Source organism: Argentina anserina, chromosome 7 (genome assembly GCF_933775445.1).
Source record: "Argentina anserina chromosome 7, drPotAnse1.1, whole genome shotgun sequence".
NCBI classification, from domain to species: domain Eukaryota; kingdom Viridiplantae; phylum Streptophyta; class Magnoliopsida; order Rosales; family Rosaceae; genus Argentina; species Argentina anserina.
In genome coordinates this window covers 22,336,302-22,358,844 of record NC_065878.1, presented here as the reverse complement: position 1 = coordinate 22,358,844, position 22,543 = coordinate 22,336,302, and the positions used below count along the sequence as shown (strand labels likewise).

Sequence of the window (22,543 nt, the reverse complement as noted above, 5' to 3'; positions counted from 1 at the left end):
AACGCCTTAGAGTACGCTTTCGCTTTTTAAAACATTAATATTAATAGCAAAATTTCAGCACGCTCCAGCAAATGAACCATGCAAAAGAACTAAATTTGTTTGTGGTTACTGGTTCTCAAGAATGATATAAACAAGTTATCCACTCTAGAATACGAAGCATTTGATAAATCAAAGATATTGATTAAGTGAAAGGAGATTCTCTTTCTTTCTTTCTTTTACACAATTACAACCAATGTATAATCCCGCCACCCAAATTTTACAGACCTCTTAATTCTTAAATAACATAAAATCATATCTGGAACCGGAAAGGTGATGACGGTTCCCACACCCAAATTCCACCATGCTAGCCACCCTGAACTAAAACCGGAAGCACACACGGGTTTGCATACAAATAGACAGAATAGAAATACAAACAACACTGCTGCGAATCAAAATTTCCATTTTACCGGCACATGAGAAGTTTTGGTGCAACCGGACTTGTCAAGCGTTTATCTCAGCATTACACTGATGTTCCCTGCTGCAGCTTCTTCTGCTCCAGAACATGCTTGAACAGCTTGTTTTTTCAAGTCTTGGCCCTTCCACTTTACTCTGGTTTGTTGATGTCACTTGTGAACCAGGAAATTCATCTTGAGTTTCTGTATTTCGGGATTCAAATGGTGGGCATGGACCATCGTTGCATGTGCACAATGGAATAGCCACAGAAGGAAATGGACTACAAGTGACAGGGCAGAGTAGTTCCGAAGAAACTGAAGCTACACGGTTCTTTTTTATCTCTGGCGCACAAGTTGGAGATTCACGGTAGGGGTCACGATGAAGCATGCATGGGGTACAGAGGCCCAGTGACATGGGCATTTTATTTTCCTTGGCAGGCAAACCAGGCAACTTTACAAACGAGATTATTCCATGCCTACAAAAAGGGCATGGAATGGACCCAGGTGGGCCTACTATTTCCGTAGGGATGTTGCTTGTTGAGCAGAGATAGAGTGCACATCTAACACAGAGTTCATGCTTACATCCTGAAAGTACAGAGATGCAAATCAACCTCGTAGACATATTTGACGTTATATAATCTAAAGACTTTGTTCAACTGATACTTTCAATGGTGATAAATGGTTTGTCTAAAAAAAAAGGTAATAAATGGAACAACCAAGTGCTATCACTATCTCAATATCATAATAAAGAACACTGCGTTCTATGTCATTGTGTCACGAGATTAAAATTAAAATTTGGGAGGTCTATTTGTCTGCATATATATAGAAATTACTGGTTGACTATAACCTCTATATTGTATATCAGAATTTATTCACAGAGGATTTGCTCTAAAGGCTAATGAACTAAATGCATGTACTTACACATAAAACTGCTAAATCCTCACTAAAAGTTTATTATGTAAGTGAATACACAGTTATATGACAGCATGATAGAGTATTCAGGTAGACCATAGCAAACAATAATGAGGAAAGGTAGGAGGAAACTAATGACCGATATCTGTAAAGAACCAGAAATATAGACATGGAAGGGACAAACCTTCTGCAGCAACAAAGCATGCTCTTTCCAGGCAGACAGCACAAGTGTCGGCCTCATCAGTTGACGTTGTCCCAGACTTGAATCCACACTCTCTGCAGTAAGATCCAAGATCTTATATCCATATGATGACACTATAATTGAGAACTTGTGTGTATGTGTGGTGTCTATGCATGTTATTATACTGATGAAAGTTTAGACACCAAGCACCAGACATCAACCTAAATTATTAAACTTCTGGAAAGAGCAGGAGCACTGTTTTTATACTTAGCATGTATCAAAGTCGGAAATTAAACACTAGGTGCATGGTTAAATACGATAGGGCGCCCATATAAGATTCAGATCCAGAGGTGAACTGTGAAAGAAAGTTACCTTGCTACGTTCAGAATGCTCATGAGAGGCAGTGATAGGTAATTAGAAAGGGGAAATGCTGGTATTATTGTGTCGGAATTGGGTGCTAGCAGTGGTTCAAGCCAGTGGTGCCCCCACATTCTTGCAACATCAACAGGAAGCCACCTAATAGGATCTTACTCATGTTAATCATGACAATAATATAAAAATACCAAGTTTAAAGGCCAGATGACCCATACCCATTGCAATTTAAAGTCGTCCTGCTACCACCTCTTGCAAGCAGGATCTACACAATTATGAAGCCACTGTTTCAAATTCATGAGAGAAAATATAATTTAAAGGCCATGAACGAAATATATATAAGTCTTGCCTGACAGCACTTTAAGTTACCCCCAGAAGCAGCATAATGCAATGGAGAACTTCCAGCTCCTACAAAATTAACTTTCACCTTCAATACAGAGCAGGATGATAAAGCAACATTCCAACAGGTTAGGTATAGATAACTTAATAACAACCAACCTATCAAATCCATAGATGTTCCATAATGAAATGTCACAGCTGCCACATTTGCATGAAGATCAAGTAGGAGTTGTACGCAATCAAAATATCCATTCAATGCAGCCATATGAAGAGCCGTAATGCCACAATCTGCTACCTTATTTACAAACTTGAACAGAGCACTGCACTGGAATAGAATGAATAAATAGCAAGAAAGAGATGTATATATGAATTGCTTTTGAAACTTACAGTCATTTAACCCAACTGACAATGTTCTTGTCCAAAAGCTAAATACACTGTAAATATCTAAATAAAAAGATCTAACTTACATGGGCCAATATTAGTTTAAACCATTTATCTTGGATATTATTCATGCTAAGACAGAATTAGGTGAATTAGCCTCTTTGAATCATTTAAAAAGATTACCCATTACATTACCTTCTTCCAATTGTGTTCCAATCTAGGAAAATTTAAGATGTAATTTAATTACTCTAAGAAAGAAAGAATAAGAGCTACCCACATACCTTTGCTCAGTTTTACTCGTCGCATTTGCATTACCTCTGTCACTATCTATCTGAGAATTAAAAGCTTCATAAGGAACACTTGGAACAAAATCCGCCACGACAAGTCTTATACATCTCACATGTCCATTTACAGCAGCAAAATGAAGAGCTGTTCTGCCAGTAAGGTAGTCTGCTCTCGTAACCTAGTATCAAAGAAGAAAAGAACTCCAAGATATCAAAACATAATCACTACAGACTACTTCAATAAAATAGACTCAGATTCAAACACGGATGGAACTCACATTGCACCTAAACAGCAGGAGCGTTTGCAAAACTTCCCAATGTCCGTACCGACAGGCTTGCATCAACGCTGTCTTTAAATACAAAAATCACAGGACTTAATCAGCATCTAACTTTCCAAACTCACAATCCCAGAGTCACAATTCATGCATCAAACACACACAAAGTTTCAATCTTTCTAACTACCCACATGCAAGAATTCAGCCAAACAGAGATTGAAATGCTTAAACAAATAAACAAACCCAAACTTCAACTAGAACAGCACCAAGTTACATACCTGGCCACAGTAATTTCTGGAATTGGCATCAGCCCCATTCTCCAGAAGCAATGTAACAATCTAACCAATCAAAACCCAGAATCAGAAAACTGAAAACAATCACGAATCAAAACTTAGAAGCAAACCCAGGTAAGGAAAACTTAGAAGGACCTCGTTGTGGCCTTTAGCGGCGGCGAAATGGAGAGGAGAGTTGAGGCCACCAAAGGTTGAGTATTTGGCAAGGCAGGGGTTGCAATCCAATAACATCTTCGCTTCAATCACATCCCCATCTCTCGCCGCCGATACCAGCCTCTCGCCGGAGGCCGAGCACCCGAATGAATTCCCCATTTTGCCCCTCTCTCTCTCTCTCTCTCTCTCTCTTCAATCGAAAATGGTAAAGACGAAAGTAAAGGTGGGATGGGTTGGAAGGGGAGTTTGACTCTATGTGAAGCAGAAGAGGGGGAACTGGGTAGTCGGTGTTTGGTGGGTTTTGGTTTTTTTTTTTGTCTGTTTGTTTTGGGTTGTGTTGGTTTTGAAGGACGAAGACAATGTAGAAGACGATGGAATGGAGTTATAACTGGGGTGGGTCTGCCGAGAAAGACAAAGTAGCGAGGAAAAATACAAACATTTATCCTTTTCATGATCTTCGTACGAAATATTTTCGAATGCGAATAATTGCGTAAAGTTGGAGGAAACAAAAGACGATCGACAGACTGTTACAATTGTCTTTCGTTTTTCACAATCCAGATTCAAACATCACAACGTGTGTTGGGATCGCCTCGTGTTACAACTATGTATAAAACTAACATAATTTTTATGTGACAAAATTACTAACGCGATATTTGTATCATTTGTCATTTTTTTAGGTAATCACCCTAGTCTTTGTGGTTAGTATTTGAAGCAAAAAATCTACTCACTTCAGTTTATATATTTTATACAAGACAAGAAAGGTTTTTATATGGTTCTTTTGGTTTTACAAATACAAAATTGAAAATGTTGTACTTAGTCCCGTACCGCCTCAAATATTACATGTATCGGTTATGATTTTATTCTTGCTAATTCATAACACAAAAGAATAAGGACATTGAAACCATGAGGTGTGGTGTAGTGGTTGTTGAGCGCGACAACTCTTTCGACCAGGACTTAAATGTTGCATTAGCACTGGTTCGATCGTTGGCGATGACATTACACACCTCAGCGTTTCTGATGGGCCTTGAAAACGAAGAGCTCGGCTTTCGTTGGACCGCTGAGGACATTACTATGACCAGGGCGTCCAGGTGCAATACGAGGCTGGAATCATTTTATATGAGTCCTTGCAGGGATTAGTCTCATGGAGGTATTATCTTCGGCTGTGGGGATATCCTGCAGCTTCGGTTGTGAACTGCCCTCTACTCGCGCACGTGAATGCCGATGAGCATTGGGGTCTCCGAAATGGATAAGCTCTCGCCGTGAATCAAAAAAAAAATAAGGACATTGATAATATTCTTAAAAAAGAAAACAAATTAATAGTGATGTGATTCAATAAAAGAATTTAAAGAAGCAATAATGATAAGGCGGTCCGCAAATCATCATAGTTCTCGTGTACATCGCCTGCTTCACAAGCCCATGTCTCTGAAATTGGTACTGTGCGGCAGCGTGTGTGTTCAGACCCCAAACTCTCTCGACATTAATAATATCAGGCTGCACGCAAGGAATTAGGTCAGGTTTGGTATGTGGTGGGCCTATGGCCTGCGTCTATGGGCCATTCATTGATGTTACCAGTCTGGAATTATCACTGTTTACCTGATTACCATAAGCCTAGTCCCAAGAGGAATAGTTTCCCAATTGATATTGGAGACGAGCTTCCTATGTTTTACAATCCTAAGTACCTCGAATGGAATAGGAGGAGTAGCAGATCTCTACAAATTTAGGGAGGGTTTACTGTTGGACACTAAACACTGATAATCTACATACACTAGAGACCGAGTTAAGAATACAAATCATGCATGATCGGATTCCAAAAGTTTTCCAGAATATCTACTAGCGAGAGTCAGTTTTCAGGAGAATTGAGTAGTTGAGTTACCATAGATAAGCGTTGTAGCCTTGTTTGTAAGGCATGGCATTATGTAGCTCAGACTAATCGAATCGGATGTCAAATTGCCAACACCCTCCTATACTCTTGATTCCTGCAGAAGAAGAAGATACGTGGAATTTGTACAACGTCATGGAAAAAAAGAGAGGATCTTGATCGATATGAATTATAAGCGATTTTTCTGGATCCTCAAAGGGATGGTTGATGGCTTTGGATGAGAATTTAATAGTAGCACTAATAAATCCTCTTCTTTAGAGTTAAGGGAAGGAAAGCGAAAGAGAATTCAATCATTCGACTCCCTCCTTTGAATCTTGAACGATGGACAATAAGTGCCTGGGGTAAAAAGTATATATCAGCATTACCTGGTACGTACGTGCTACAATTTCAGCTGTTCCAATTTTACATCCAAAGGATTGCATTGTTGTAATCACATTAGAGGAATCAGGCAAGCTGGCTTTTCTTATACTCAAATTAAATTGCATATACTACAATCATGACCGTGATCGTGCCTATAATGAGGTTCAACCTCATGAACTTTGGTGTTTACAACTTCAAAACTAAAAAACTTCTACTTCTTCCAGGTTGCAACAAACAAATGCTAGAATTTGAAGGTCTCCCACATCCAACTGAACATCTACAGTGCGCCTCAACATTTAGCTGCATGGGACTTTGTTTTATCTTAAATCATATTCATGGTTTGGTAATGTTTTTACATTTCACATGTTTAATTTGTTCTCATCTTCTTTCGATGGTGATCTCTCTTTCACTCTATTTCGAATGGAGTTATTACTTGGTTTCCATACATGGAGTTATTATTATTTTTGAAACTTGCAAACCGATATTTTAGAACCGGAACTTGCTTCTCTCTTTCAGATGGTGCACGATCTGATTGTTAAGAGCATAATCGATTATAGATTATAACTCCCTTTTACTTCTGGAAATTATGAACTTCCAGTTTGCAGTGTGTTAATTGCCATGGCTATTTTTATATATTAGCTCTATAATTAGACGTACCAATTAATCCAAACGCTTCAATTACAAAACCAATGCGTAAGCACACACTACGCATACGAACAAAATTAGACAATTAATTAACATTTAGCAAATTAACAACAGTTGATCGCTAGCTGCTCTTTGAAAGTCCACTTAACTGTACTGTAAGATAGAACTAACAACCAAACACAATAAACATATTGAAGGTCCACTAAGTCAATACCCGAACCATTGTTGCTTAGCGCGCTTAGAATTTAACCATAAATCCCTACGAAGCAATGGCACCAGTATCAGCACTAAACAGCTGGAGAGCTGTGGTTCGTTCTTGACTCCAAACCCTTGAATGCAAAAGGTTCTACATCCATCTTCTATTCTAATCTCCTGTATTTTCTTTTCTCAAAACCAAAAAGACAAAAGACAAGGCGAACAACACTAAACTAACAAGTCACAAATATCATGTATTTCAAGGGCCATCGTTTATTTGAAGGGCACTTCTGATCTTCTGAATGGTGGAGGAGATGAGATCAATAATAGTCTTCACCGAGTGTGTAGTGATCATGGATGTTGGTTGGCCACGATCACAAACAATTTGGAATCCAACTGTTAGCAGACATCCCCCGTCATCAGAGCCGTTTCCTTCTCCTTTGACATGGTCAGAAGTAAAGCAAGGAAGGATTGCAAATCCTGAGGGTAAGAGTTCTACATAAGTAGTTTCTCCACCCTCGTACACAACATCCCTCATGATATCTGAACTTGTTGAAGTAATCGGTGCATACACAACTATTGACCCTGATGCATCTGTCCTGGTCTCTTGGAACATCAGCATGTTATTGTTGGTGCTAGCATCAGGACCCTGAAATTGCATGAAAATGACATATTCGTCAAGAAACAAATTGAATGAAAATAAAACAAGGTTAAAAGACACCGCTTTTATGTTCACCTTGGCATTAAAGAGAGAAACACAGTTGCCACCTTCACTATCCTTGTCAATCTGAACCATGGATTGCAATGGACGACAGCTGACCAAAATGTCCCACTGCCCCCTTAACTGCCAATCTCGCAGGAAATCAAACAGCCTTGATCTTGATAATGGCATCCAAACAGATGTTGCAGCACTCAACACCAAGCCAGATGGCTCACCAACCTCCAAACTTTGACGCACTATAACCCTCACATTGTCACTAATATTATCAATACACAATTTTTGCCACTGATGCACTGATGAGCCACATACCCCAGAAGAAAAGCTTTGCATCATACGCTGTGCCAACCTCAGCATGTTTTTCTTTGAATTCAGACTTAACCCTGTTGGAGAACACGAGTATATAATTATTATGATGTATGAAATATAACAAAGAATCTAGTAAAGGCAGTAGTGGAGTTACAAGAACATATGTAAATATTAATTGCAATATATGAGATACTACAAAAAAAAAACTAGTATAGACAGTAGTGTAGTTACCTCTAGGAACTTCATTAGAATTGTTATGGGACGTGAGGAAAGACAGGGCCTCACATTCCCTCTGGAGAGTGGCAAGCCACCTTTGTGCTCCAAAGCCAATACCAGAACGTAGTAATGGTTGTAATAGTAGGTGAACACCACTCTCATTATATTCTGAATGTTCTATCCATGTCACCTGCAAATTGCAATCCATCAACATTCTGAGCATTCAAAATATATCCTAAACTCATTTCCACCTTAAAGTAAAAAATTAAAGCTTTTTATTGACCAAAGAAGAAACAAAGCTTACTGTATGCTAAGATTTAGTAGTAAGAACCTGCATTAAGATCACACTAAACCCTAGATTACTGTTTGCTCAGATTTAGCCGGCTGGCTCTTGTGAATTTACCACGACAAAGCATTTCAGCTTCATTTTTCCCAAAATAAAAACATAATAACAATAAGAAAAATCACCATTGTGTGAGATCAGAGAAAGACAATTCGAGAGGAGATAATAGCACCTAAACATGAGTTGACATCAGGAATCAAAGACTTTTAAACTGAAAGTGCACCAACAAACTTGTGGGAAAGATTAAAGAGAGAGTCAAAATCCCACCACTTCAGAAAAACAAAACACTGATTTTAAATCCAAGTGTGCAGAAAATCACATTTGTGTAATTCAATAAGACTGGATCCAGGTCAGTTACTCTTGTGTACAGTAAAGAACACATTAAGACAGACAGGAAGTATAGGAATAGAAGCATCAGATACATAGTTTATGTGACTAAGATTGAAATTTCCAAGGTTTAAATTTACTTTCACTTGCAGATAAACATTATGTGTGTATTGTATTCAAGATTAATATTAAACTATGAGTATCCTTGATTTTATCATCTCAAAAATGAGGGAGCATCTTCTTCAGTAAATAACATTAAAGAATACAGGTTTCTAGGCATACAATACATTACAATAGGACCAACAACATGAAAGAAAGTAAAGTCTGGAAGCACAAGTCAAGATAGGTTAGATTTAGGAGATTTAGCTGTCCATAATTTTATCATTGCTATATTTCTCTACATACTCATTATGCAGGCAGTTCAACAACCTCATTTAAAACATAGTATCAAGATTTACCAACAACATAATTAACCAATGAATGTTTACCTTGGAGTAACCATTGGGCATATCTTGCACAACGAATCCAGATGGAAGCCTCTGGCAGTTCGCACTGGAAGCATCTTGGTGGTGGATGTCAACAGAAACATCAACAACAGCCCACACACCCTCCGCATGCTGCTTGGAAAAACGAAGGAACTTCAGGGGCCGAACCGGAACCAACGGCGAAAGCATTTGAAGCTCGGCATGCATCTACAAAATAAGATCTCCTGATCAGTTTCGCTTTAAAAACTGAAGACATAGGAGGAGACACTAGGAAAAGAGCCACACCATTTGAATAGTTCCATTTCTGGTTTCGCTAGGGCCACTGGAAATCACGCCAATGGTGGAGGCTCTAGCAACCAAAGTAGGAAACATATCTGTCCATCGATTCTGCTCAAACAAAATAAAACAAACAATCAGAATCAAGTATTACTCTACAGTCTACTATAGAGTTCAAATAGAAATAATGAGCAGTGTAGCATTACAGCATCCATCATGGTCTCTACAAGATCTAAGCTGTTTATTATCACCATACAGGAATCCCTTGAAGCATCAGTTACCAAGCCAGTTTGTCTGGTAGTGTTACAAGAAAATCTCCTGTACAGCTCGACGTTCAATGTCTCACTTCCACCATCTGAACTTTTCATCCACAAAGGGGTATCTGCTTGAACCATCTTAACCAATTCATCCATAGCTTCTCCAGCAAGCTCTAAGTAAACATGTCTATCATTCAAATGCTGAAACTCATCTGGCATTCCAATAGCCGGTTTCGTTAAAGGCATCATTGGCGAAGAGCTTCCAACCCCATCACCGAACTCAAACCCCATTGACAACCGAAGGCTGCCTCCCGCCTGCAAACCACCCATCCCATTTATTCCCATTGCCAGCTCCGGACCGACAGTTGAGCTTGGAAGAGAAGGGGGAGCGGCCATATTTGAAAAGGGCTTGCCTAAGAAATGTCCCGTCAAAGCATAATAGCGTTTCAGTTCCTCCATTAGTCGAGCATTCTCAATCCTCAGTTGGTGCTCATCAAATGAAATTTGGCCAGGAATGGCAGGGCCACCACAATGCTGGCATATTGGATTCGACATGGCATCCTTCATGACACGATTCTCTGCTCGGAGCTTGTCATTCTCTTGCCTAAGAATTATATTCTCATGGCGCTCCAGTTGTGTCTGTTTCATTGATATCACCCACTTGCATGTCAAATACTTCAAAAAAATCCCATCATGAAATCTAGAAGGACTAATTTTAAATGAAAGAAATTAACCTTCAATTGAGTTCTTCTATTCTGGAACCAAAACTTGACTTGCTTAGTCTCCAAGCCAAGCCTCCTGCTGAGGTCCAACCTCTGCTTTTCATCAGGATGTGGGCATTCCTTAAAGAAACTACACCACAAGAACATCAAGAACAACACATCAGACAAAAACAAAAACAGGAAAAGAAAAATACAGACACCAAACACCAAAACAGCTCAAGCTACACAATAAAGAAATAGAATCATACGATTCCAGTTCTTGGATTTGGTTGGGGGTATGACGATGATATTTCTTCTTCCTCCGAGGATGAACATCTTCGTCGGCGGGGTCTTGATCATCACCGGATGCCGCATCAAAGTGTTCACTGCCTGACCGGCTCTGGTCAAACTCATCTTCCCTCAGCCTCCCGATAATTCCAGGGTCGAAACTCTCAGCAAACAGGTCAAGTTCACTGTGCCCATCCATGTTTTGCGGCACCTACAAACACACAAAGCAACAGTCAAGCACAACACTACAACATGAACACGAACACAAAATTAACCAAACAGATTAGAGAAAGCATACTACTGAAAGAGAGAGGGCAGAGGAACTCTGCATTGAATTGGGAATAAAGTGTGGCTGAGCAATGGCACCACCACTGTTGTGTGGATCAATCTCAGCCACAGCTTTTGAACCCCCAACACCTCCACTATTACTGATCAAACCTTCAAAATCCATCAAAACTGGGGACAAACAAAAAACCAATAATCAAATACAATATTAAATCTCTATCTGAAACTGGTCGGCCTCTATTTGACCCTCTGTATCTGCAGGTTCTATTTGCAATGGTAACTATCACTATCAAAAAGGTATATATAAACAGATTTTTTCTTAAAAGAAAAACATATATTATTAAACCTTAAATTTTCCAGATTGAGCTAGGCATTGAAAAGGTGGGAGATATCGATTCCTAAGTAGTAACAGAATAAAAAAGAAGCTTCCGTTGTCAACTCCCATGCATTACAATAGATTTTGTTTTCCAGATAAAACAGAGAAAAGGGGAGGAAGAAGACAAGGAAAGGCCTTTTCTTTGTTGTGATTCCAACCCAACCACCAAAACCCCTTTCTTTGCATAAACACAATCACATCATGGGTTTATATATACCATGGTTGAAGGAAAAACCCTAAATTTCTTTCCTTTTCTGCTCCCATTGACTAATAGTTTGGCAGGATTGAAAAGGAACCCAAAAGGAGAAGAAAAAAGAGAAGAAAAAAAACTTAAAACTCAGAAGGGTCTTGAAGGAAAATAGAAGATGAAAAGGCCATGAGAGCTTATCTCACTTTCAGTCTTTCACTCTCTATTTCACAATGACTTTTCCAATACCAAATCCAAACAGAGAAAAAGACCCAACTGGGCCTCCTCTCTGTCTCTCTCTTCTCTATAATGTTACAGATAGGTAGTTAGATGAGCAGCCAAGCAAGGCAAACCAACCCCAGTACAGAAAAGGGTTTTACCTTTAAATTTTTGACGTATTCTCTCACTTAAAGCCTCTGTCTTCGTCCAACAACAAAGAAGTTAATAGATAGTTTCAGATCCTTCTCTCTCTGGGATCTGTGGAAGAGAAAGAGACAGATTAATAAAATACATGTATGTATTAGTTTATCCCATGAAAAAAAAAACATTAATAGTAATAAACACAAGGACTTGGGAAGCTGACTTACATGGACCCTTTGAGGAAGAAGAAGGATCAATCACAGGAGTCAATGAAGCTTCTTCTTAATACTATTTTTCGTTTTGGATTGAATCAAATTTCAGAAACTCAAAGACCAAATTGTGCATATTGGTTCTGCTTCTTTGTTTATTTTAATCATGAACACCAGAATTTCACTGTAACACAGCCTTGAGACTTGAGAGGGGTGCTAGAGCAATAAAATGCCTAAAATCATTAATAGAGAGGGGGTGTATATAAGGGAGAGAGAGAGAGAGAGAGAGAGAGAGAGAGAGAGAGAGCGGGGGGCCTATAGAGGAGAGTTCGTGAAATCCACCCGTCGCATGTCGCGGCGCGTGTGAGAGATTTTGGAGACTCTTGGAACCTTTGTCTTTGAGGAGAATAATCTGGTGCGGTGGGGTATAACGTTTTGGGTGGATTAGATTTCGACGAGACCAATCAGGGTGTGAGGTTGGAGGGTATAATAGTAATCTATGAGCTTTGATTCCTAAAATTGTGGCCCACCTAGGCTACAGGGTTTGGTACTTTGATTCACTGTACCTCTAGTCCTCTATGCATTGCATCACTCCCCTTTTTCCCCCTTATCTCACAAAATTATCTCCCAAATTTTGGCCAAAATTGCAATTTTCCTACTTATCTTCAAAATTTATTTCTTACAATTTGAAACAAATCTCGAAAGGAAAGAACAACTACATTTTCTTTTAGACATTATTTATCTTTTTAGTGGTCTAATCATGTCTGAATCTCAAGGATACAATACACTTTAATTTAGTTAAGACATATCGTGATGTTAATTATGAGACAATTAGTTAAATGTTGAATGAAATTTAAATCTATAACCTTGACGGGGCTGGATGCATAATCTTTGATATGGTATGTAATTCGTTGACTACCAGTTAACATTGAATTCACATTTTCCTTATGCACTCATGTTTGCACATATTCAAGATGAATAATGCTATAAGTTGACACCACTAAATTTTTCTCCACATTACTTAATGCAAAATTGTAAGTGCACTATAGGGAATTTTCGTGTACAATTTTGTGTTTAAATAAAATTTAAGAGCAATAAACCGAATATTGAACTTTAAAAAAAATTATGATACGTCTACGTAGTTTGTTGTTTATTGAGTTTCATGATCATATCAAGTACTTATGTGGGGATAAGAAATTGAATTATGGAAATCTTTTGGAAAATTTGCAGCTGAATGTGTAAGTAGCCTTTAGTCCTTCTCTAAAATATAGGCATGTATAAGGACTTAACTATGTTATTTATATACGTTATGGTTGTTTTAATCAAATGCATTCATCTCAATCCCCTCATGCCTTTGCATTCAATTAATTGTAAAAGTGCAAACAAGTTTAGTAATAATTTTATTTTTTTGTTACCTGATATTGATTTTAACTTCACATAGTACAATGTCATGTGTATAGTAGGGTAATTGATTTGAATTAAAAAAAAATTCTAACTCCAGAATGGTGACGTCATCACCAATGCTAGTTATTTGGTAAGTTCTCCATATTTGGAAGTAAATCAAGCAGAATTCTCCATAATTGTCATATGAGGAAACTCAATAAATTTATTGGATTCTCCAATAGACAACTGCATAATCCGTAAGCGTTTGTCTGGAGGATTTGTTTCCTATTATGATGTATTCAATTCAATATCAGAGATATAGGATATTTCGAAATATTTTTCTTTTCATCAGGAGTACTATGTTTTCTATTTGGAAACTTTTACCAAATTGGAAAACAACCGTAGGAGACGACTTGTTTTTTTTACGATGATGGAGGAGACGACTTGTTAGTCGGCAGAAGTTGTGTAGGTTTCTAAAAGAAAGTCAAAGACTTCAAGTCGACAGAAAAAACTACTTCAGATAAAATTGAAGATATCTTAATGGTTTAAAAATTGTATAACAAAATGCTCTAATCACGTGGGAACACAAATTCTCATAAACACATTTTTCATTAATAAATGAGTCTTCAGTACATGTCGTGCAAATAAATGACACAATGTGGATGGTTAAAATTAGTAACTTTAATATATATGACGATGCGCCAAATATGACGTACATATACTTACATAGCGTGCATAGAAGAATATCTATGTTTTTTACCGAGTCAATTCTTATAGCCTTCAAACTATTCTCTCTATTCGGATCTGGCCCGATACATTTGCTAATTATGTTTTGGGTTAAATTTTAACACCCTTGGCCATTATATGAAACGAAAATTTAAATAGTTTTTTAAACGTACCATCTTCTTCGTCACCAAAAAGCTTTCAATTCTTACCATTTCTAGGGTTTTATTTCTCTGAAGGAGAGACCGAAGCTAGCTAGCGCCATGGTTCTAAAGTACGCTCACATTTTGTTCCTTTTCCATTTTATGAAGTTAGGATCGATATTTATTTTCCTCTCATTTATTTCTAGGGTTTTATGATGAACGCGTATTTAGCTGAGCGGTCTTAAGGTGTAGATCAGCATCATCTGAATTCATATTTATGATGGTAGATCGATACCAATGTGTGATGTTTATTGAGGAGTGTCCCTTCTGTAACTAGGTTTGGTTGTTGAGAGAGAAAATAAAATGAATTCTTTGAGAACTTTTTCCTGTATATTGTTAGTGGCTGTGTCTGATATTTTCTGGGTTGGTTGGGGATGCTTCTTCAGTTCGCTATAATGGAACAATTATATTGTAGTTTAGGTTTTAGTCGGAGTAGGTTATCTGATCAAAAGTTCATTTACTTTACAAGCCGGAGAATTTGGTCGAATGTGGGTTGTGATCACATTTGCGGACTTGTGGTTGATTCGGTAATTAGCTAGGTGTTACCTTGAAATATTCGGTGTTGTAAACGTTTGATTGAACGATACCAGTTTACTGATCGATGACCATTTAGCAAGTACTCTTAAAATAGCTTGTTTAGGTTTGTATTAGCATTTAGATACAGATCGACGTACAGTGCACTGCAGCTTTGCAATCTTACTAGCTGATCGATGTAACCATTACTATGGTAGCTGGGACTTTTGTCAACAATAAACTAGCTACAGCATTTGTTTCATTCGTGAATCACATGCAATTTTGGTAAGGTATATATGTAACATTTAATTTATCGTTCAAATTGGGATGTCAGGACTGAGCTATGCCGCTTCAGTGGGGCAAAGATCTACCCTGGAAGAGGCACCCGATTTGTTCGTTCGGATTCTCAGGTAATAGGGGCACAACTTAATAACAATAGGTTTTCAATAAGACGTGCAGCATTACGATTATGTTCTACTGTCACTCTGCCACCCAATGTTTTCTGGAACTTCATTTTCTTTTTGGATCATTTAAGGTATTCCTGTTCGTAAACTCCAAGAACAAGAGGTACTTCCATAACAGACTGAAGCCAGCTAAAATTGCTTGGACAGCCATGTACAGAAAGCAACACAAGAAGATAATTAATACTTTACATATATAAGCTTATAATTAAGCAGAAAGAAGAAAAACATTAGAGTTGGTTGAGAAGTAATAACTTGGGACGCAATCAATCTGTTTACAGTTGGTGTTACGTACTTTGCTGTGCTAGCTAACTGTGGGTACTACGTACGTACAATCAGGACATTGCCCAAGAAGCTGTCAAGAAGGAGCGTCGCTCTACCAAAAAGCCTTACTCTCGATCCATAGTAGGTGCTACACTGGAGGTCATACAGAAGAGAAGAAGCGAAAAGCCTGAAGTTCGAGATGCTGCAAGAGAGGCTGCTCTTCGGTATATCTCTCTTGTTCTGCTTCCCAATTGCTTCTCGAGTTTCACTCTTGAAAATCTTAACTCCTAAGCATATAAACGTTATCTTGTGCGGTGAAATTAAAGAGTGGATCAAGAAAACCAAGGATGAAAAGAGGGCGAAGAAGGCAGAAGTAATGGCCAAGCCAACAAAGAATCAAAGCAAGAGTAACTTCGCAAAGGGTGCAAATAGGGGCCCCAAGGCTGCAGGAGGAGCCAGGGGCAAGCGATGAACAATGCGTAATCTACGTTCGCAAAGATTAGATTTTCTCAATATAATTAATTAGTACCAGGTTATGCAGTTCTTTATGCTTAATTCCACGAAACGTCAATCATCTGGGGTCTGCTCTTGTCTGCAACTCTGCTTAAATAAAGGAGAGTCAGAAGTTTTTTGCTTCGATATCTATGTAACGACCCTAAAATTCCGAGCTTCAAAACTCAAAATCTTAAAATCGTTAAACACAAAATAATCTCAATGAAATCGAAATCATTTTAATGTCGCAGCGGATCACATCTGAGTTTAAAATATAACTCAGTCAAGCCGATTATTACAAACCCAAATGATAATTCAACATATAACAAATGGAATTGTATAATCCTCACAACAACCTCACAAATAAAATCACACCAAATCTCACACAAAATCCACGCTGGAACATCACCACGACTGGATGCGATCGACTTCGAGTCTTCGGAGTCGTCACTCAATCACCACTACTCAGCACCTGCGGAAGTATCACCTACACCATTGAAATTGGTGCACCGGGATTGCAACACAAACCCGGTAAGCTTTACAGCTCGTATGAGTAAAATATGAAAATAACTCTCGTCTCATAAAAGGCACAACTCCACATCAACACAGTATAATGAAAATCATGAGAAAACGAGCAACCCATCTGGTTACTCTAATACTTTCACAAAATGGTAACTAATGAGCGCTGGTACACATCTGTTACCCCTCACTTAGTATACCGCTGATGTTGGGTAACCACCCGCCACCCAACATCCAAAACAAGCTGAGTACCCATGATCAGATAACCACCCGTTACCTCATGCAGTACTATGGCAGACAGACTAGAGCTCTAACTGTATCGTAACTTTCGCCCGGCCAAAGGCTAGGTTCCGACTTGCCTCACATGTACAATAATCTCACATCATATTGTACCACACATCACGTCCGAAGACAAATCACAATATTTCACATTTTCCGTGATAAAATCACGTACAATAATCACACATCATATTGTACGTTTTAAAACTTTCACGATATATCCACAATAAAAATCATAACAGTATATTACATAGCAAACTATATATATATTCGTATTTATTTACCATTTATACAATATATACATAGTCCACTATATCCTATACATGTCATATTTCATAAACACCTGAAAAATTACGTACGATAATCTCACATCATATCGTACCATTAAAATCACACATGCACAATTTTTCTGTCACCGAAATGACTATTTTTAATGAATTAATAACAGTATGTAATTTAATGAACTATATATATATATATGTATTTATTACCATTATACTATATATATACGTAGTCCACTAAGTTATATACATGTTGTAATTCATTAAATAAACACACTTGTAAAATGTTGAATCACCACGAGGGTAGATTCGTAATTCAGTGAGATTTTACTCACCTTATTGACTTGAGCGTAATTCCACAATTCGCGATGCTAATTCCTTTCCTCGATTTAACGATCACCTTAAAAGAATAAGAAAAGAATTTAGAATCGTTTCGTAAACCTTTAAATGCCAAAACAGTAATAAACGGTTACTGTTCAGCTATTTTGGTTTATACGAAGCTACTGTTCACTGTTCACTATTCACGGTTACTGTACAATACTCAATTAATACGTATTTCTGTACGTATAAGTACTATATACGTATTTCTGTACGTATAAGTACTTTATACGTATTTCTGTGCGTATAAATAATATATATACGTATTTCTGTACGTATGATTATTAAGTACGTATTTCTGTACGTATAAATATTAAATACGTAATTCTGTACGTATAAATATTAATACGTATTTCTGTACGTATAAATATTAATACATATTTCTGTACGTATAAATATTAATACGTATTTCTGTACGTATAAATATTTAATACGTATTTCTGTACGTATAAATATTAATACGTATTTCTGAACGTATACGTACGATTTAAATGTAAATACAAATTCAGTAAATAAAATTTACTAAATTACCCTTTTACGAAAATACTTTTTACATTTACTGAAAGTAATTTCTTTTTACATTTACCGAGGGTAAAATTTAATTACATTTACCGTAGTAAATAAAAATTACATTTACATTTACCGTACACAGTAAATTACCAAAATGCCCTTCTGTCAAAACTGTTTCCACCGCCTCACACGGCGGCGCGTGTGGCACACGCGCCACCTCCGGCCGGCCGCGCGTGGGGCCCACGCGCCGAGCCCAAAACCGGCGCGTATCACGCCACCGCCACCCCAAAACTTCTCCTCTCTTCCTCCTCCACCTCCCCACGGCCTCAGGCCGCCCCCTACACCCTTCACGTGCCCATACGCGCCGCCTAAGGCGGCGGTAACCTCCCTTCGCCATTCCTCCTCCGATCTCCTAAACCTTAACTCCAATTCATCCAAAATTTCACAACAAGCATCACAACAATCCAAATACGTAATCCCTCACCTCAATCGATGTTTTGAACCGTCGGATTCGCCGGAGGAGCTCAATGAAGTCGCCGTGGAGTCTCGGAATCGATGGGAAGTGGTTGACGCCGCTGCAGCCCAAATCGAACGTCTCCTCCTGTGAATTCATGTCGAGGGGTGAGGGTGAAGCTCGCCAGAATGCCTCCTAGCTCGCATGGTGCCGGCGACATCGAGATCGGCGGGGCCGAAGTTATATGACGTCGTCGCTGCTTATTCCCTGCCTAGGGTGGGTCGCTGCTACCACCGGTCGACGTATCTTGGCCGTGCGGTCTCTTTGCCACCGGCGGTGTCAAGCACGGTGGCAGGTGGAGGGAGATCGCCGGCGGAGTGAAGGAGAGGGGAAGGGATCGGGGAGAGAGAGTGAGTGCAGAGAGAGAAAGGGGGAAAGGGGAGGCGCGGGTGTGGTTTCCTGAAATGGAAACCCTAGTTTCATTAATTATCTATTTATACTCGTTTTCAAAATCGGAAACAAGCTTCCGACGTTAATAACTTTTACCTCCGACGTCCGATTCGAACGCGTCACATATCCACGAACTCGTATCGACGAGCTCTACAACTTCCGTGAAGAAAGTTTTCACAACCGAGCGACGAAATAAAAGTCGATATAAACGTTACGGAAATGTAACGTTTTTCAATTTAAACGTTCCGAGAACGTTTCCGTTTCTCGTTTACTAACGTCGCAACCAAATACGTTCATTCTAATAACATTCGAAATTTTTATAGAATTCCAAATCAAACTAACATTGTTTAAAATTTAGGGTTATTACAATCTACCCCCCTTAAAGGAATTTCGTCCCGAAATTCAAACTCACTCAACAACAACTGTGGATATCTGGTCATCATGTCTGACTCTAGCTCCCAAGATGCATCACCCTCATCATGGTGACTCCACAACACCTTGACTAGCCCAACTTCTCTCCTCCGTAGCTTCTTTGTTGATCTATCCAAAATACGAACCGGTTCGACAACAAAAGTGATATTTCCCTTCACCTCAATGGTGCTATGAACGATCACATGCGACTCAGATGGTCCCTACTTTCCCAACATAGAAATGTGGAAAGCGTTGTGAATGCCCGACATGATAGTTGGCAAGGCTAGTCGGTATGCTAGTTTTCCCCCTCCTCGAGAATCTCAAAGGCCCATCATACATAGGAGCCCACTTTTCTTTCTTGCCAAATCTCACTACACCTAACTTCGGTTCAACAGATAGGTGATCGACATGGTCTACCCTAAGAGTCTCATAAGGTGCCATACCGATGCTGGAACAGTAACTGTTGTTGTAAGCAACTCAATCGATTCCCAAATGATCTTCCCAGCTACCTATAATATACAGCCTATAAGCTCTCAGCATATCCTCAATTCCCTCAACTTTCTTCCAAACAAACAGTCTGTCATGTGTTCTAACATTAACCGCCACATGTGAGTCACCAAAATATAATGGTGGTCTCGGTAGAGATGTCAACATACCCCTTTGTCTAATTCACCCCTCCCTTGCAGTTATCAGACAATTCTCCCGTCATGAGCTTGCCCACCCACTATGCATGGTCAAGACTCTCAATATCTAACACGAGTCAAAATAAATATTTAACACATACCTACTACTTGCATCACACAGATCGGTTTCCAAGGAAATCGTACTTATATCCACAACCGTACAGTTATGATTTCACCTCAACCCATCACTAGAACCATGAATCTACCATTCCTTCCAATCTACAAACAATCTCCGTTCATGATTATCTTTTACAATCATCAAAGGTTGTTGTGCATGTTACTCATCCAGCACCTCCTTTGTAATGGTAACTCGATAAGGGTCTTAACTCACTGAGTCCACGACCACAACATAACCCTACCTTTGATTAAGAATTACTCTCGAACAGTTCACCAGAGATTTGACTACTATTCTCACAAGCCAGTAGAGAATCACCGCCGTTATCACAAGAGCGACGCATCATGCATCCTATCACCCTCACCAAAACTCACCGTCGAAAAAGAAGTTACAGCTATCTGCTTCAAGTCGCAGGACAGGTGAAGAAAATATTTATCTCCCGTTAGTGGAACATGAAAATTAGATGGAATTACAGTGCAAAATAAACACAACCACAACTGAGATATCCCATACCCCTTGGTTCATGCCTACCTCAAATGTATGCCCCATGGTCCCACACAACGCCCCAGTGGCATCATCCATAGTATTGATTTTTCCCACAGTCGTAATACAATAAATTCAGTAAACAATTCAACAACTGAATCCTGATGTTGGGTCCACCATCTCCTCCAGACTAACCCAAGATGATTGCTATACCACCACTCTAAACAGTTGTTTCTTTACTTTCACTAAGAACCCTCATGGTCAACGCATTCGGCCAAAATAACTTCTCTGCAAGTAGTAATATAATTGATTACTCTTTATTGTAAAATGTATCCCTTGTTGAACACTTCAGTCAACTTTCCCTTATCCAAAAATAAACAATATGATGCATAGAGGAAAAGAACCTCTAAGTCTCCAATACTAACACCACTTGCAGTTGAAAAGAAAATTTAGTCCTCAACCATTTCTTTACCAGTTAGAAGGTACTTGTCACGACCAAATCGTTAAAACATCATTAAGCTAAGGTCATCTCATACCTTACCTTCGATAGAGTCACTTCACCGCCATTGCGTCTCATTTGGACCTGTGGCATTGTGAAGTTCCAATCCCCAACACCAAAATATTTAAATCCTGAAAGATCAGCATTCTCAATTAAATGCTCATCTAGCAAAATAATTAATTCGTGACGTCAAAATGAAATCTCTTTAACACATTAGATTTCTTGCTCAGCCAAGAACAATGTGTAACTTCAATTGTCAAAGTCCGAAACAAAACGAGTTAGAACGTAACAACGACGTAATGTGAATCTCAGTTTAATAATTGTATCACCACCTTAAGGACGTATCACACACATCATCAATCCTAGGTAATGATACATAGTCTTGATGGTCACTCTAATCATTCCCCTTTACTTCACACTCAACCGCATGAGACTTCTTTCTTAATCACGAATAACACCGGCACCACTCAAGCTGAGACACTAGGTTTGATGAACCCTAGGTCTAATATGTCATCTATCTGCTCTTTCAATTCTTTAAACTCGTTCTTTCCCAATCCCATAAGGCGCCTTTGTTACAGATGCTATACCAAGCACATCATCAATAAAGAATTCAACAACTCTCGAAGAAGGTAACTCGGTATCTCCTGAAACACCTCACTATACTCGAATAGTAGAACAATGTTTGTGATAGCTGCTTCTAGATCCACAAACTCCACATTTGCCAAGATTCTAGCTATCATGGCATTATCCGACTCGAGGCACAGATACGAAACTCTGGTATCCTGGGTCTATGAAAGAACTCATCACGTCAACACAATCAATCACCGCGTACTGCGGCCTCAACCAATCAATTCCTCAGATCACATCATAGTGTGGTCCGGAATCACTATCAAATATGCAGAGTACTCTCTACTTCCAATCACAGTAGGACAAGCCGTTCATTGTCTCCAATTTCGAGGAACACTCCAAAAGCGAAGTGACACATAAAGAGTTTCCCATAGGCGTATGAATCAATCCTAACCCCTCCAACTATCAATAAATGAATGTGGCTATCATCCTCTTCTCTAACTCAGAGTACTCAATCATCACCAAGTAAGTCCCAATACTCCGATCCAATGGTCCGCTACCATATGATCCGAGCGTCATGAAATGACAGCACTAGCAGCTCACTCATGTCTGTGATCAACCTCAACACACGACTATCGTCTCTAATGATAGCAACAAGATCAACTTGTCTTTCCAGTGGAGCAGCCCCCTCATAAAGGTTCTCCATATTGCGGACTCGGCCTGCAGCCCTAACTCGGCCGCGACCTCTCGTCCTTCCTCGGCCCTGTTCACAACCCTTTTTTTTTTCAAATTCATCACCATTCAACAATTAGCACTTAGTCATACATGTGAAGTCTCG

At 39.0% G+C, this 22,543-nt stretch overlaps 3 protein-coding genes and 1 long non-coding RNA gene across 4 annotated transcripts; 1 reads left to right on the top strand and 3 right to left on the bottom strand.

Moving 5' to 3' along the window:
- Positions 1-205: 205 nt before the first annotated feature.
- On the bottom strand, positions 206-3,924 carry LOC126801942 (E3 ubiquitin-protein ligase XBAT33). Its single transcript, XM_050529441.1, has 10 exons — positions 3,604-3,924; positions 3,454-3,513; positions 3,179-3,250; positions 2,898-3,079; positions 2,395-2,555; positions 2,246-2,304; positions 2,115-2,161; positions 1,897-2,040; positions 1,528-1,619; positions 206-1,016 (listed from the first exon to the last, which is right to left on the bottom strand). The coding sequence occupies exons 1-10, from the start codon at positions 3,778-3,780 to the stop codon at positions 481-483; spliced, it is 1,530 nt and encodes a 509-aa protein (XP_050385398.1). The 5' UTR covers positions 3,781-3,924; the 3' UTR covers positions 206-480.
- Positions 3,925-6,891: 2,967 nt separating this feature from the next.
- On the bottom strand, positions 6,892-11,071 carry LOC126802800 (homeobox-leucine zipper protein HDG7). The gene is made up of 9 exons (XM_050530509.1): positions 10,919-11,071; positions 10,602-10,831; positions 10,366-10,483; positions 9,581-10,270; positions 9,384-9,485; positions 9,102-9,305; positions 7,959-8,133; positions 7,437-7,801; positions 6,892-7,349 (listed from the first exon to the last, which is right to left on the bottom strand). The coding sequence occupies exons 1-9, from the start codon at positions 11,069-11,071 to the stop codon at positions 6,960-6,962; spliced, it is 2,427 nt and encodes an 808-aa protein (XP_050386466.1). The 3' UTR covers positions 6,892-6,959.
- Positions 11,072-14,406: 3,335 nt separating this feature from the next.
- LOC126802955 (60S ribosomal protein L24-like) lies at positions 14,407-16,056 on the top strand. The gene is made up of 5 exons (XM_050530676.1): positions 14,407-14,417; positions 15,194-15,269; positions 15,395-15,494; positions 15,658-15,807; positions 15,899-16,056. The coding sequence occupies exons 1-5, from the start codon at positions 14,407-14,409 to the stop codon at positions 16,054-16,056; spliced, it is 495 nt and encodes a 164-aa protein (XP_050386633.1).
- Positions 16,057-16,331: 275 nt separating this feature from the next.
- On the bottom strand, positions 16,332-18,948 carry LOC126802818 (uncharacterized). The gene is made up of 3 exons (XR_007673009.1): positions 18,528-18,948; positions 17,491-17,555; positions 16,332-16,563 (listed from the first exon to the last, which is right to left on the bottom strand). It is a non-coding gene; the product is annotated as an uncharacterized LOC126802818 (long non-coding RNA).
- Between the last annotated feature and the right edge of the window lie 3,595 nt (positions 18,949-22,543).

Coding starts and splice junctions, on each gene's coding strand:
- LOC126801942 (XM_050529441.1), bottom strand. CDS start 3,780: ATGGGGAATTCATTCGGGTGCTCGGCCTCCGGCGAGAGGCTGGTATCG. Junction 3,251..3,453: donor CCAGAAATTACTGTGGCCAG/GTATGTAACTTG, acceptor TTGTATTTAAAG/ACAGCGTTGATGCAAGCCTG. Junction 1,017..1,527: donor ATGCTTTGTTGCTGCAGAAG/GTTTGTCCCTTC, acceptor CTGTACTTTCAG/GATGTAAGCATGAACTCTGT.
- LOC126802800 (XM_050530509.1), bottom strand. CDS start 11,071: ATGGATTTTGAAGGTTTGATCAGTAATAGTGGAGGTGTTGGGGGTTCA. Junction 10,832..10,918: donor CTGCCCTCTCTCTTTCAGTA/GTATGCTTTCTC, acceptor GTGTGTTTGTAG/GTGCCGCAAAACATGGATGG. Junction 10,484..10,601: donor CAAATCCAAGAACTGGAATC/GTATGATTCTAT, acceptor CTTGTGGTGTAG/TTTCTTTAAGGAATGCCCAC.
- LOC126802955 (XM_050530676.1), top strand. Junction 15,270..15,394: donor TTGTTCGTTCGGATTCTCAG/GTAATAGGGGCA, acceptor GGATCATTTAAG/GTATTCCTGTTCGTAAACTC. Junction 15,808..15,898: donor TGCAAGAGAGGCTGCTCTTC/GGTATATCTCTC, acceptor TTATCTTGTGCG/GTGAAATTAAAGAGTGGATC.